The 16282-nt window shown below is 41.2% G+C and overlaps 1 protein-coding gene across 1 annotated transcript; it reads right to left on the bottom strand.

Moving 5' to 3' along the window:
- Nucleotides 1-4040: 4040 nt before the first annotated feature.
- On the bottom strand, nt 4041-11625 carry ntmt1 (N-terminal Xaa-Pro-Lys N-methyltransferase 1). The gene is made up of 4 exons (XM_079235203.1): nt 11510-11625; nt 10219-10378; nt 9460-9712; nt 4041-4889 (listed from the first exon to the last, which is right to left on the bottom strand). The coding sequence occupies exons 2-4, from the start codon at nt 10375-10377 to the stop codon at nt 4633-4635; spliced, it is 669 nt and encodes a 222-aa protein (XP_079091329.1). The 5' UTR covers nt 10378; nt 11510-11625; the 3' UTR covers nt 4041-4632.
- Between the last annotated feature and the right edge of the window lie 4657 nt (nt 11626-16282).

The raw sequence follows: 16282 nt of genomic DNA, 5'->3' as shown, positions 1-16282 counted from the left end.
TTTTCCAGCGTTCCAAATATGTTTCTTTGCTTTGTTTTATAATTTGGTTTACTCTTGCTTGGTATTTGGAAAGCAGTGTTTGTGTGAGACTGTTTCTGCTGTGTATGAGCAGTTAGTCTCAACACCAGCTGACTGGGACTCTTTCTTTGGTTTGAAAAGTGTCGGACTCAGATTGCAGCCTTGACTAACTCCTCTTCTCTGGGTGAAAAAGTCAGTGCAGCTTTCTCCTATTTTTATACCACACTTATTGTTTGAATACATTGATTTTATAATGTCATAGACTTTGCCGCTAATACTAGATTGCAGAAGTCTGTAAAATAGTCCTTTATGCCAAATTGAATCAAATGCTTTCTTAAAAACAATAAATCAAGCAAATATGTTTCCATTTGTTTGGTGTACATGTTTCTGAATGAGCGTGTGAAGGGTATAAACATGATCGGTGGTATGGTGTTTTGGAAGAAAGCCAATTTCAGTTTTACTAAGGATGTTGTGTTGGTCAAGATAATCTGTTAATCATTATTCATTATGAATTCTGTTATTCATAATACTGCAAAATAACTTCCCCAGGAAACTGCTAATGCAGACGCCACGGTAGTTATTGGGGTGTAATAAACATAATACTATGTTAAACGAGCACTTCATCTTGCGTTTAATTTTTAATGTCTGGAACACAATCTTTTTTCATTTTGATACATTTGATTTTTTCCATCAATTCTTGAGTTGAGGGTTTTTATTGTTTTTAATTGTCAATTCTAATGTTTGTAGTTTTTCTCTAATCATTTTGTGGTTTGAATTAAGTTCATTTGGTGGAATGTCTATAGAGATTTTGAAAGTGTGATTTCCAAATGTCACCATCTTAAATCAGGATCTGTGGTTTTGTTGTGCTCAAGTTATTCAACATATCCCAGAATTGGTTTTGGTGTATGGAGCTTTCAATTGCCACTCATCTTTCAATTGTATCATTTTGTTTTTTGTTCCTAATTGTGTATTTGTATCTTTTGAGAGTTTCGCTAAATCTAATTTGTAAGTCTTGGTTGGCGATGTTTTAAGTTCGATATTTTTTTCTGATACTTTTACATTCATTGTCAAACCAGTTTTAATTATTTAGCTTTTTCTTATGCCGTCTCTTCATTTTGGCAAGGTTGGGTTTTAATAGCTGCCTCGTGAAATAGTATATTAATGTCAGCAGTGGCTATGTTAACACCAACTTGTGGTTGTGTCTTACTGATTTCCCCTGAATTCCAGTATTTTACTAATTAGATCAGGGGAATTTAGCGCCATGAAGAATTTGTCACCGCTGTCTTGAGCCCATCTGTATATTGGGTTGAGTTTGTACTGCTTACTGGACTCCTTTTTGGGGGTTTGAGTTGGTTCGATGTTTTAAAGTAGACATTTAATTGGTTGTGGTCTGAGAGAGAGGATTGCTGCCTGACAGTGAGAGCATAGTCAACTACACTACAGCCTAGAGCTGAGGAGTATGTGAATCTCCCTAAAGAGTCTGCTTTGAACCTACTATTCACCATGTACAGGCCTACTTTGATTTATTTGACAGTCAAGGTTGTTCCGGTTGATGATGGTTGGTGTGATGTAGGAGGGGCTTGACCAAACACATGACTGTTGCCCTGTGGATCGAGGAAGTAAGGCTCACATCCAGTCCTTGCATTTAGGTCTCCACACAGCAGCACATTTCCTTGGGCCTAGAAATGGCTGATCTCTGTGTGGAGAGTATCAAAGACGTCCTCATAGTATGGAGACTGCTGGAGGAAGAAGGCAGCACATAAATATGTCTCTGTCAGCTAGTCCAATACTTTTATCAAGCTTTAGCCATATGTGTTACTTCCCTTGTTTGATTGGTGAAATGTGATTGGTCAGCTCTCCTCTATACCAGACCAAGATCCCTCCAGAAGTTCTGCTCTTGCGTATTGTTTTGGCCTTTATAGAGGGCACCATGGCTTCATGATATCAGTGAGTGAACGCATCATTCTGACACCATGTTTCTGTCAACACAAGAATATCAACATTTTCAATAGATTTTAGGAATTCAGGGTTCGTGCTCTTCAGCCCAAAGGTTGAGGAGTAGAGGCCCTGAATGTTCCAGCAGCTTATTTGAAACGAACACATTTAAATTGATCGCAGGCTGGAGATAACGATGCAGGCGTTGGGGAACTCCTCACTGGCCTGTTCTGCCATCTTCCTCACTGCATCAGCAGTGTCCTTATGGAGGGTGTGCAGGTAATTTGTACCTGTGTGGATCACCAGGCTTTGAGGGTTGCCAAGGCAAGGGTCTCCTTTTTCAACGGCTTTATGGCCTGTCCTGTGGTGCTGCAATGTTTAAACAGCACCCTCTTACCAGGAAAAGGCATTTCTGTGTTCAGGTATTTCCCATTAGTCAGTCAGCAGGACTACTTCTGGGCTTGCTCCTCAGGCTGGGTGGAGGGAAGCATGAGGAGGTGCCAGAGTGTTGCATAGCTGAGTGTTGGTGGACTGGGTGCAGGACAGAGACAAGGCAGGGGCTCGGGACACAGGCAGGCATAGACTGTGACCCAATGTCCCCCCTAAACCCTCAAATCCTGAACCCTCAGGGATTCACTGACGTCACCTGCTAAGTGGTTGAGTGTGAGAGGCCGTGAGGGCTTGAACTGGTGTAAATATGAATGGGACAGCACTTTGCTGCAACATATCACGTGACCATGACTACATAAACAAATATTGTGTACAATTGTGTATTTATTTTATACTTTTTATTCACTGATTTGAACGTCTTCCTTACAAGATTTAAATTATTCAATTATCTATTTAATCATTTTTGTCAAAACGGAATGTTTGATGAATGTAAAAAAAATATTATATATATATATCATTTCTGAATGCATTCCTCTGATTTCATGTGTTATGTGACGATGCGACAGTGGGACAGCCCTAAACCCTCACGGACTTCGCGGGAGCGCGCCTCATAGTCTGTAAATCTGTAAAGGTGGAGATTAGGATTGGACCTTCGTCTCTGTATTCGTCACTGTGGGGGAGCTGAGCGTTGGTCTTTCATGTGTTGGAGTTGCCAGGTGAAACTCTTTTATCACTTTTCAGCATCCTCCTTCACTTTGGCCAACTGGGCATGAAGAGCACTGTTCTCCTGTTTCAGTCTGATGCCATGGTCTGGTTGTCCTTTTTAACCTCCTGATCTGATGTGAGGTCCTGGGACAGGGATGTCTTATGTGTACAGACTGTAAAGCCCTCCGAGGCAAATTTGTGATTTTGGGCTATGCAACATAAACTGAATTGAATGCCATGGCATCTCTCTCGCTCACTCTCTCCATCATCTGATGTCTATCTCTCTCCTCTTTCCTTATCATCTGATGTCTGTCTCTCGACTGTGGCTCAGTAGTAGAGCAGGCTCGTTCTTCAATCAGAGGAGGATCGGCGGTTTGATCCCCGGCTCCGCTAGTCCAACAAAGCCCAAATTGCTCCCATAGTTATGCCTACGGTGTGTGAATGTTAGTCCTGATGAGCAGCTACCCTCGCATGGTAGCTCCTGCCAACAGTATATGAATGGCTGAATTAGTGTTAAAGCGATTTGAGGGGTTGGAAGACTAGAAAAGTAAAGTCTATTTACTATCGCTCTCCTCTGTCCATCATCAGACGTCTGTCGCTCTCTCTCTCTCCATCATCTGATGTCCGTCTCTCTCCTCTTTCTCCGTCATCTGTCTCTCTCCTCTTTCGTTCCATCATTAGACATATGTCTTTCCTCTCTCTCCATCATCTAACGTCTCTCTCGCTTGACTAACAGTAAAATTAGTTTTTGTTTGTTTTGGAGCTACGCTGTAACGTAAAGTTATGCAACATGAGGTTTGTCAAACTAAATATAACACCTACATGAAGAGAAGTGCTTTTTAACTTCTTACCCTTCCTTCTCTTTTGAAATCTTGTGTACAGTCAGGTAGCAGCTTCTCATTATTCATTTAATCAACCTTTTTTTTCTTAGGTCCGAAAAGTTGATTCAGACATCCCTAATTATAAACATTGAAATACAGGCACAAAGTCTGTGTTAACGCATGAATCTGCAAACCACTCTTTAATAAGCTGTAAATGTCCATAAAACATAACATTGGAAATGTGTCTTCAAAAATTTAGACTATTTGATGACACTCTGCTTGTGAAACGCTTAGTGACATTAGAACCAGGATGTGATGCAGCTTAATCTAGTTAACATCTGCCTTGATAATCTATAAACAATCTGTAAAACTGATGTAGTAGTTTGTAGTCTGCACTATGACAAGGACTTCTCCATTACCATTCCTCTTCAATTGGCTGGCTGTGCATATCCACACAGCCAAAGCTAAACTTGGAGCTGCGATCCTGCTGGACATCACACTGACACAGGAAATGCATGCTTGAATTTGGCCATCTTGAACTGGAGACTTAGCAACTATTCTTAATACAAGAAGTGTTATTTGGCCGTACGTTTAAACCTGGTAGCCCAGAAAAGATGACTCACCAATTGGCACAGAGACTGATGTAAGGAGTTAGCAAACACTTTACAAACACGCACTGCAGATCATTTCACAGACAATAAATGAATTGCAGAGTAGAAAACACGTTACAAATACTGCGTATCCCATGGAGGAGGGAACGGTCCTATCTGAGAGCAAGTGTGTGGACTTGGTAGATCTCCTTTGGGAAGTTAGTTTGTTGCTCTTCGTGGATGATGTGGAGGCCTGCTCTGCCCACCAGACTATGAACTATTTCCAGGTCACGGCAGACGCTGCTGTCCACCTCATCAGGGACCACGCCCTCATACGACACATTGTCCTTGATGATGATGAGGCCGTTGGGTTGCAGGGCTTTCTGGCAACGCTGCAGGAAGTTCACCAGGTGGTCATCTGTTAGGTGGCCTGAATGGAAAAATCAGGAGGAAAAATTGTAAATGTATTGTATAGCCATAGACCCTTGGTTGCGGGCTTTTGCAACACTTCTGCCTTAACTTGTATCTAACTACGTTTGAGCAAGCACAGCTAAAATACTGCAAGGAGATATTTATATCACCAAGAAATGTGCTCAACAAGGTTTAGCTAAAATTACGTTAGGTCACTCAGGTATGTTGTCCAGCGGTAGTCCAGTAGATGGATGAATAAAAGGGCAACGTGTGTGATTGAGTGAGTGAGAGACTATACAACCCAAAACAAAGAAAGACAATAACATAAACCTTTCGCTTTGTTAAATGAACAAGTATGTTAACCTATTTAAAGCTCTTAAAAAACTATTTTGGCCTCCCTAACTGGGACTGCATGCCCTGCGCACAGCTGGTACTAACAAGACAATGAGGCCATCGATAAGTGCTAATTTATTAACATTTGAATGCCACAATTAGCCAGTAATACCACAGTAGGTACTCTGAACAAGTCCTAAAGTCAAGATTAACTGAAAATGTCTTTCTTACCCTTGTTCACCTTAAGAATATATGCAACGCATTACAAAAGAATACATTTCTTCCCATTTTCAAGACAAAATATCATGACATCAATCTATCAATCTGCAACGTAAAGGTAGGTGCGTGTGGAGCCAGTCATCCGTGCAGTCAAATGCAAAGGATTTGATTTAAATTCCACTTATAACGATGCACAGCTCAGATATTCTGTGGAACACTTCACAGTGCAGCAGATAAAGACCCTCAAACATGCATTTAACTCTGACTTTAAAGCTTCAATATGCCTGATTTTAACTACTTCATACAACGTGTCTGACTACGTCATCTCGATGCAGGGAATGATAGATATGGCAGTGTTTCCCCTAGGTTTACAGCTTCGGGGGGTGCACACGGACGGACGGACATACTACATAGTGGTACCTCACAGTACTAGTGACTCCATCTGTGCTTTTATAAACAATAGAATAAAGAGCATTGCAATCCCTTTCAAGTAAACCAGATCGCTCCATCAGACAAAAAAAAGAAAAGTGCTATCTTATTGTGGAAAACAATTAGCTATTTTTTCTCTCTCTCTCTCTCTCCCCCTCTCCCTCTCTCTCCCCCTCTCTCTCTCCCTCCCTCTCCCTCCCTCGCCCTCCCTCTCTCTCTCTCCCCCTCTCTCCCTCCCCCTATTGTAACGGTAGGGGAAACACTGTATGGAGATAATAGTACACACTTTGGAACAGTCTATCATCAAAAGAAAATCAGGCACTTCTAGAGTCTTTGCCATCCTAGAAAAAAAGTGTAGCTTGCTGCCTAAAGCAGCTACAAGTTATCTAAGGTTTGCTGCCGTGGTCAGACAGGAAGATGTTATAACTTTCCCTGTAGGATGGCAAAGCCAGCTTTGCGAATTTTTTACACGAGTAGATTACATGCAAAGTCCTGGATGCGAGCATCTCTGCAAACGCCGCAGTGCGAAAAAGTCTCCTCATTCACGCAAGCTTGGGCGAAAAATACGTGTGACGCTATGTTGTGAAAGCCAATCAGTGTTGGGACACTCTGTTCGTCATCACTGACATCCTGCTGTTGTTGAATCAACAGGCATGAAAACGGGTCAGGGGTGAAAAAGGTGAGAAGGATATTACTAGTGCTGCAACAACGAATCGATAAAAATCGATTATCAAAAGTGTTGGCAACGAATTTCATTATCGATTCGTTGTATCGCGCGATTATTGCGCCGGGCAATAAGTCGCGGATAAAAAAAGAGCCGAGCAGAGCAACTGGCCGGCCAGCGTTTCTGAGATTGGAGTGAGACACAAGAAAAGCTGAGGTTGTGATCTTCTCAAAAATAGAAGATCTTTGTCGAGTCGAGTCTTGGCCAATCAGCGTCTTCATGTTCCTCAAACTTGTTTTTAATGGAAGCTAGTCAGCTTGCTATCACGTTAGCTAACGTGTTTGGGTTGTGTATTGTCGTTAAAGTTACAGTTCAGTCTTGCTTGTAGAAAACCGTAACGTGGTGAAACATGCCGTCATCCCCCGGTCTGGTTCAGTTTACCAGTCACTCGTTAACGTTAAATCGGCACACCGGCGGATCTGGCTGCAGGTTTTTAAATTTTTTTTACTCAAAGTAGAATGAAGCAAATCACGTAGTTGGGCTTAGCCAACAACGTGATGTCGTGGTCATAAGAGACCCAGAATGAAAGAGTTTAAGGAAGAGGACGCTCTATATGGAGCAGTACAGCAGGGTATGCTAAATGCATACATGTGTATGTTTTAAGTGTTAGTCCATTTTATTGTTTTAATTAACAGCTCAGGGATGTTCAAGGAGCAACCTGTTTGTGCACTTTCTGAAGATGTTTTGCACTGTCACTTCTGTTTTTGAATAAAGGGTTGTAAATGAACGTTTTTGATAAAACTTTTTTTTTTATCCGATTCATCGAAAAAATAATCAACCGATTAATCGATTATTAAAATAATCGTTAGTTGCAGCCCTAGATATTACCCCTCTAGGGGAGTCCGGGGGCATGCTCCCCCGTAAGAAAAATTTAAATATTCCATATTTTAAAGCATCAATCTGATGCATTTTGAGATGCTTTTTTTGCCAACCTGGGGAGAGTTGGAGAAACTTAACTTCAGCCATGAGTCAAAAATTATTATGGCCTCCTTACTAAGTATTATGCAAGCCATTTCATGCCAGCCTGTCACTGGGTCTAACATTTATTACAAACTCATGAGGGGTGTAAAAGGTGACACCAGCGGGGCGGGAGGGCAGTGACGGGAGAGTCAGTGTCGAACAGCGTCACTGGTCGAGAAGCTGACAAACTATGATCATTATGGGTTTTAATTCTTCTTTTGTCAATACCCAAGTGTACATATACATACACACACATACATGTTCAGCAATTTCTTGCATGGAATAGCCTTCATTTCTAAAAACAAGAACAGACTGTGATGTGATGCTATGCATAGGAAGGCCAGTTGTATAGCTTCTCTCACCAGCATGACTGTTTTAAGTTGTGCTAACATAATTGCACAAGGGTTTTCTAATCATCGATTAGTCTTCTATGCGATGAGCAAACACAATGTACCATTAGAACACTGAGTGATAGTGGAAATGGGCCTCTATACACCTATGTAGATATTTCATTAAAAAACAGACGTTTCCACCTAGAATAGTCATTTACCACATTAACAATGTATAGTGTATTACTGATTAATTTAATGTAATCTTCATTGAAAAAAACAGTTTTTTCTCTGAAAAATAAGGAAATATCTAAGTGACCCCAAACTTTTGAACGGTAGTGTGTGTGTGTATATATATTTTGTAGACTTACAATATGCAATACTGCTGTACTATACTGAATATTGTTTTGCTACTACTACATTTCACTTCATAATATTACATTGTCATACTGTTATATCACTTTACTTTGAGGAGACGTCACTGTTAGTCTAGAACACTGAATAATGTTTCCACCAGTAAACCTGAACATGCACACCTCTCTCTGTGTGACAGCGATAACCGCATAACTATATAGATTATAATTAACTAGAGGATACACTTTTTCCTACACGTAGATCTTAAACCCTTAAATATAAACAGTAGCCCGGCCACCCTACGGAGGAAACTCATTTCGTTTTTTTATTAAAATAAAAGTTGGATAAAATCTCCATTGTCCTCTCCTTATATGTAGTCAGGTGTCGGTATGTAGAACCGCCAGTGCCGCTGACTCGCCGCTCTCCTGTCTGACGTCACACGCTGCCACGGACTCTCCGCTGCCAGTAATCTCACTCGCTGTCTCTCCAACAACGTTAGCTAACGTGCTGACTAGCTTGCTATTATTAAACCGGTGGGAGGGAAATGAAGCAGCTGTAGACATCTTAACGCTGATTGGCCAAGACTCGACACGTCAAAGATCTTCTATTGCTAAGATGATCACGACCTCAGTTTTTTTTCCGTGTCCCACTCCAATCTCAGAAACGGCGGACAGTTGACCCCCTCTCTCCCAAAAACAAAAACACTTCAGATCTACGTGATTCACGTGGATGACATACTTTGGTTTCAAAACGGCGAATTTCGCCGAAAGGTGAGGGATTTTCATGCCTGAATCAAACTAGCGGTTCCTGGAGAAGTCGGTGAAATTCACCTAAAATATTATGAATCCAGACAAGAGGGCGTTGGTCATGGTCCGACGTTTGTGAGACTTCCAAAACATGTACAAAACAGAAATAGTGGTGAATGGCGGAAATGACAACTTATTCCATGGAGCTAAACCACGGAGATAAGCCACGCACCTCTCTGGTGTGTCTAGCGCGAATAACCACAAATAGTCCGGCAAGTAAACTCACGCGAGTAAAGCATTAGGTGTGAACGCAACATTAGGGTTAGGATAGCAAGGTAAGCCAATCAGAGGCAGAGTAGGGTGGGACTTGCCTTTGCCATCCTAGAAAAAAACATATTCCATCACAGGGTGAAGTAGCTTCCCGACACGATAGAAAATGTGTTATGCCTGACTACCACCATTACTTACTGATGACAGCCATTGTGGCAGACTCACCAATAACCCACTGGATCCAGATGACATTATAGCGTCCACTCTCCGGTACAAGGTCCTGCAGGCCGCTGCAGAGGTACTTCCCCACTCTCTTGCTCTCCTCTCCCAGGTACGTCTTGGCTTTGTCGAGAAACTCCTGCGTCACATCCACTAGGTCCACAGTCTTGAACAGAGGAAGCAGTAGACGTTTGGTGATCCTACCGATGCCTGCTCCACAGTCCAGAGCACAGTCCGTGCCCGTCTTCCCTTCCCCTTCCTTCAACGGAAAAAACACACAAAAGCTGTGACACATGCTGCTTCTGAGCTCTGAAACAGCACTGAGTCCAAGGTTCCAGACTGCGACCAAAATGGTCATATATGCATAACCTTTTGTGAATCTGCGAGTTACAAATCACAAAGTCACATTCATGAGTGGATGCAAACCATATAGTCACTGTCTATTCCATCCCTTTCTCAAAGGTCTTGACCAGCGTGTTGCGCAGTTGTGAACACGTTGAAGTGTAGTGGATTAGAAAGTAGCATCAAAAGTAAAATGCACTTGGTAACTTTCCACCACTGATGAATAACACTGTTGGGTATATTGTTGTCTTGACATTTGAATATAATGTGGTGTTTCATTTGTTGTTTCTCTACTGGGCTGCACTGCTAAACCACTGTAGGAGAGCTGACCATATACACTGACATGAGACACATGTCTAAATGTAGCAATTAGTTCCATTCAAATTGGTGAATCGCTGTATGACATCTTAAAGGGTTTCTTACACCAAGGAACTTCTGCAGGAAAGCCTTGGATCCATTGATGTCGATGCTGGAGATGCTGCCGTAGCCGCCCAGCATGCCATCCACTGTGGGGGGAACCTCCTTCCAGTAGTCTTCTGCATTGGAGTAGAAGCTTGCCTCGCCTTCCGCTATGTCACCCATCCTTATATAGTACACAGATAACACAGTTCACTAACTACCACTCATTACCTGTATGAAAATAGCTTCTTGAACTAAACATATGAGTTGGTTTTCCTTTGTATCATATCACAGGTTACTAGTTTTTGTACTTTGGACCATCCTTTCATCATATTTTATTTATGTAAAGCCTCTCTCTCTCTCTCTCTCTCTCTCTCTCTCTCTCTCTCTCTCACACACACACACACTCTCTCTCTCTCTCTCTCTCTCTCTCTCTCTCTCTCTCTCTCTCTCTCTCTCTCTCTCTCTCTCTCACACTCTCTCACTCACACACACACACACACACACACACACACACACACACACACACACACACACACACACACACACACACACACACAGCTGTCAGCCCCCATCTTGTGACCAGGACAGCGTGCATACTTTACCTCCAAGGCTCTGACCAATATCACGCACTGAAGCTGGACAATGCACACTAAAGTCTGCCACACCAGCCCTGTTTATTTTATGTCAAAAGATACTAATCAACAGGCGTGCTCTCTATGTGTGTTGAAGCTCAATTTGATTAGGTATCTATTGATTAGGTATCTATCTAACACTTCACACAACTGAGAGCCTTTTCAACACCACATATGAGTCCATTAACACAAACATGTATCATTATCATGACATAATACAGTTACATGTGTTCCACCATTGGAGGGAAACATGATAGTATTTAAGTGTTACACACACTTAAATATTATTTGAAAACCTCCTCAAATAACGTAGCTACTATCACAGCTCCAGCTGGGAGTCGACGTCATGGCCACTTGCACGTGGAGAGGTAAATAGAGCGGAACCTTTAAAATATGAGACATTTAACTAATTTGAAAACGCTATTCATTAATAATAACATGTATACATATAATCCATGTTATGATTTATCATGTAACACTTTGAGTTTCAAATGGATAACCGTTTCTAAATGTAAGTTCCATACTGTTCATTACAATGTAAAGTGACACTAATAAGGCCCAGCACATGCTAAGTTAGATATTGTAGTTTTAGCCAAGCAGCTAGCTAGCTGGTGACAGCTCTGTTTCCAGAGTTAACAGAGTAAAATTCCTAAAAAGCAATTATTGATAACAACACTTACCTCGTCTTGTGTCGGCGCCAGGTCCCTCACCCTCCTCTTCCTCTTCCTCTTCCTCTTCCTCTTCCTCTCACAAGTCCAGTCCGGTGTCGATGTCTCTCTTTTCCATTTGAGACTCGGCACCATGTGAACCTGCAGCACGTCATTTCCTTATTTGGTTCGGGAGAAGACGTGACAACAGCGCCCCTACCGGCGGACTGCACTCATTGCTTATGTTAGTATCATAAAACATGGTATGAAATAGAATGGAAAAAATAAGGATTTCAAATGTTACTTTTACATATACACGAAGTCAAGCGCTCGTGTATATATTACACTTAAAGGGTTTAATTCATCAGCAACTGTCTGATGGTCATTTATATAAATATTTCTCAACATGGAGGTCTACATTGTGTTTTAAAGGCTTCTCCGCAAAGCCAAAGAAAAATGAATCTGTTTATTTATTTTGCTTGGAAAAAAAGGTGCACGGAGAGAGAAGAGCACAATTGTAGTTCTTAAGAACTACTCTTGTCAGACTGACATACTTCAGGTGTAAATAATCAAATGAATGATGTCTGATTTCTGTTTAGCTGCTCTATTTTCAGGGTCCTGATAGTGTTGATCTGGCTCACTGTCACACTGTCATTATTTACTGTTTCTTTTTTTTTTGTGACACCTTCTCCTTCTATGAGGACTCAGGATGTGTGCTGTGAAGAAGGCCTGTGCTTGTTCTGACCAACTGCTGTTTATATGTGTGTACCTTTGAGAGTGGAATCAATGCTGAAATGCTCTGCAGTGGGTTACCTTCTGCACACTATTGGTACACAGACAGAGCTGCAGTGCAACACATATAGCACAGGGGGGCAGTGCAGTACAAAGCTATGAATGATCCCCTGGTGACCTGTCTTGCTTCCAGAACTCTTTGTCAGAGCAGTGTTCTGTCAGATTAAGTCATGCTGTGCCTCGTCCTCTGTGACTGTGAAACTATAATCTGTTAAAAAATCACTTTTAGTCTTAACAAATGTAAGTTTGTAACAAGAGAAGTGAAATGATTTTTGCATGATAGCAAGGGAGGAGGAATGTAGTGTAGACAGAGCTGCAGTGCAGCACACATATGCTTCATGTAGGCCTACTCTACAATAAAGAGGGACATTATGAGACACTGAATACACATAATTTTGTTCAATTCAATGACTAGGTCAGTGACTGTGTTTCCATTTTCAACTGATTATATTCCATCTGCTGATGAAAGCCATTAGATATAACTGAAAGTTCCAGAAAAAGCTATAGGGTTACAATTATTCTTTCTGACTGACCATGTCATTTTCTAAGGCAACTATGTGTATAATTTCTTTCTGCCACAGTGTCTTTTCTGGTACGACCACTGAGGAGCAGAAACAAGTCAGACTTCTCCACCAGACTAGTTACACAAATGTCAGATTCTCTGTTTCACGAAATGTTTTGGGGGGAATCACTGCGATGATTCTAACAGTCTTCTATTCAGTCTTGGATTGTAAATTCAGTCCTTATCATTCAGTTCAGTACAGCCATATCAGCCCTCTTTACAAGGTTTAGAGTAACAGACAGAAGTGTGTTCATAGTTTATTCTTCTTTTTCTTTCATTAGGTTTGAACCAGGACCAGAACACTCAGTCCATTCTCACTTCCAGGTGTCTAATGCTGACGCGTCGTCACGCCCCTCTGCGTCTGATAAACGCACAAGGCATCCTTTAGTGTCTGTTTGAGACGCAAGCATCTACAATGTAAACCCATCCCGCTCCAGGAGTATGATGACCTAGTGTAAAGAGTACGTAAAACGTAAGATAAAAACACTCATGGTGTCACAGGACTCTCAATCAGGAGACCGCTGTTTGACTCTGGTGTTGAGGTTTTACTGTTAAAAAGTGTTTTTTTTACTTGTTTTTCTTTTTTAACTTGTAAACATACTTATTTGATTTACTTATCTTTAACTCAGTGATTTTGTTGTCTGAAACCTACCTAGTGTTTTGTTTGAATTCACAATGCTATTCAGTGTGTTAGAAAGGGCACGACCAGCGGTCTGACCAAGGGTCAGTGTTTGATGAGTTGGCATGAGGACATGTTGGAACACTGTCAAATGAATTTTCAGAGCTCCAGTGCCAAGTACCCCATTTTTATTGGTGACAGTAGGGATTCTGTATACGTTCAGCTCTGCTTGAGGATGTGGTGATGAAGATTTGTTCATTCCTTTATATAACACACAGTATGTTGCTTCTACATACAACATACTGGATGAAAATGAGACAGATTAGAATAAAGGGAATTATAATGTACACAGATATGGGTTAATGTAACTGTGTCCTTATGCTATACTACATACTAATACAACATGCATTTCTACTAATTATTCTGGTGTAATTGTAGCTCAACTCACTTAAACTGGGACTTTGACATGGTAAATGGTCTGTACAAGTATTGCGCTGTTCTAGTCCTCCGACCACTCAAAGCGCTTTCACACTACTGTCATCATTCATGCAAGGTACCACCTGCCCATCAGGACTATCTAAGCATTACTCATTCACACACCACAGTCTGCAGGCGAAAATCAGGGTATCTTGCCCGAGGACAAATCAACATGGACTAGCGAAGCAGGGGATTGAAAGGAGCGGTGGTTCGATCCATTACATCACTGATCCACAGTCGCCCCACGTCATTGCCAGTTTCCTTTCACAAAGGGAGCGCGACATAGTTCTCCAAAACTGTAATAATAATAATAATAATGTTTGTTCTCCTCTATTGATTTAGATTACCTTGCAGCTGTGGAGAGCTCCTCTACGTCCTTCATGCTCTGTGTTGTGGAACATCAGCAGCACACAAAAGAGCTAGTATGCACACTGAGTGTGTTATTTTTCCAGTGAGAACAAACATGTGCTTGGGTAACCATAGCAACACGACTGATGTTTCATAGATTGTTACCAGTTAACTCACTGTTGGTACTAAGCATGCATCACATGCCAAGTACCAACAGTGAGAACACCGCTTTGTAGCCTTCTTTCTTGGTAAGTGGCCTTAGTATGAGCGTGATGGTGCAGTGATCTGTCATCAGTTTTTTTCAAGGAGGCAAAACCTTGAGGTTTTACATTTTTTTACAATTTTACATTCCAACTTGAGTTGGAATGTACAATTGTTGACATGTTAAGATTTCAGTCCTAGTCCTACATTTTTTGTTGAATGTTTTGTGTGTGAAACTGTATTTGTATTTGTCTGGCGAATTACCCATCCAGTTCATAATACTGCAAATATTTTACTTTTAACTGTTTAGACTAGTTCTCTTTAGAGTTGACTGTTTTTTGTATGTAATAACATAAAACAAGATGACAGTACAAACAAGGAATTTATTTTAGGTGAGTTAGTTCCAGGGTCCTGCTCACACTGACTTTTGTTTTACATTGATTTTAGAAACTCCACCAACTCTGTTTCAAATATATTTGTTATGCTCATTATATCATTGTGTCAATGCACATTTCCATTTAGAGTCTGCCCTTTAATATATATTGTATCCTTTCCAAATGTAATGTTCATTCTGTACACATGACATCTATCACCGATGGGTCCCGGTGTAACAGGCCAAAATGAACCACCGCCCAGATTAAACCTGGGGATACTTTGGCCCAGGCCAGAGTATACCCCGGGGATAAACTGTCCTAGACCAAACTATACCCGGGGGTGTAAAATAGCCTAAGCCAGACTATACCCCTCCAGTCCAGACTATACCCCTCTAGACCATACTATACCCTTCTTGCTATCTTGGAATGAAAAAAGTATGTCAGACTGTCCAAATACACCAAAATGCTTAATAATTAAATAAGCTGGCCCAGGAGTTAGAAAATGTACCTTACTGGCCATCAAAGAGCATGACAACTCTTTCATACAGGCACAGCAGCTCACATAAGTATATCCCTTTCTCACTTAATTTACCTGACAAAGCTGAACCCTCAATAACATGAAAGTAATGCTTGTCTATATCACTCAACACTACTGATAGCATGGCCTGAGGGGTATGAATTGGCCAAGGCCATAATATACCCGGGGTATAATCTGGCCTAGGCCCCTTTAACCCCAGGTATAGTCCGGACTCGGGGTACTCTATGGCCTGTTACATCGGGACAGAGGATGTCGTATTTGTACAGATTGTAAAGAGGCACATTTGTAATTTGTGATTTTGGGCTAAACAAAATAAATTGAATTGAATATCTCTCTCTTCAGCTGGTATATGCTCCACTCTGTTCACCAGCTCTTGAACTGAGTCTGTTTGCTGTTTGCTGCTGAGCAGAAAGTGTACAGAGGCTTTATCAAAGCTTTTCACTGAAAACAGCAGCCTGCTGTGACCGACAAAGACACAAGAGCAGAGAGGGTGTACCAAAACCATGAGCTGAAAGACACTATACAGCTCTTTAGGGGAACTGCTGAGTCAGGTGACAATGCTCTGTTTTTTCTTCATTATGAGCAACCCTCTTCACATTCAGGTAGTCATGTAAAACACTGTTAATATGAAAACCCTGATTGTAGCAGCAGTAAATCAAAAATATAACAAAGGTCTTTAGCCAGAATTATACTCTGCAGTCTAGAGCAGGATATAACACAATATTAGACCCTCGTGAAAGATTGTCAATTGGAACATTTTGTATGGATGGACTTGTCAATGTTTTATTTCGTGCAGTTTTAAATGATTTTTGTCATTATTTGATTCATCATTTTTCGAAACAGCTTACATAATCATGATGCCCAGTAACTGTTCCTCATGTATGAAGAAAGACGT

This window comes from Taurulus bubalis (genome assembly GCF_910589615.1).
Source record: "Taurulus bubalis genome assembly, chromosome: 19".
In the NCBI taxonomy this organism is placed as follows: domain Eukaryota; kingdom Metazoa; phylum Chordata; class Actinopteri; order Perciformes; family Cottidae; genus Taurulus; species Taurulus bubalis.
This window is presented reverse-complemented; position numbering and strand designations above follow the sequence as displayed.

Excerpts from the sequence above, each read along its gene's own strand:
- ntmt1 (XM_079235203.1), bottom strand. The coding sequence starts at position 10,377 with ATGGGTGACATAGCGGAAGGCGAGGCAAGCTTCTACTCCAATGCAGAA. Across the intron at positions 9,713-10,218 it reads TCCTGCAGAAGTTCCTTGGT|GAAGGGGAAGGGAAGACGGG; the intron begins GTAAGAAACCCT and ends TTTCCGTTGAAG. Across the intron at positions 4,890-9,459 it reads CTGGATCCAGTGGGTTATTG|GCCACCTAACAGATGACCAC; the intron begins GTGAGTCTGCCA and ends TTTTCCATTCAG.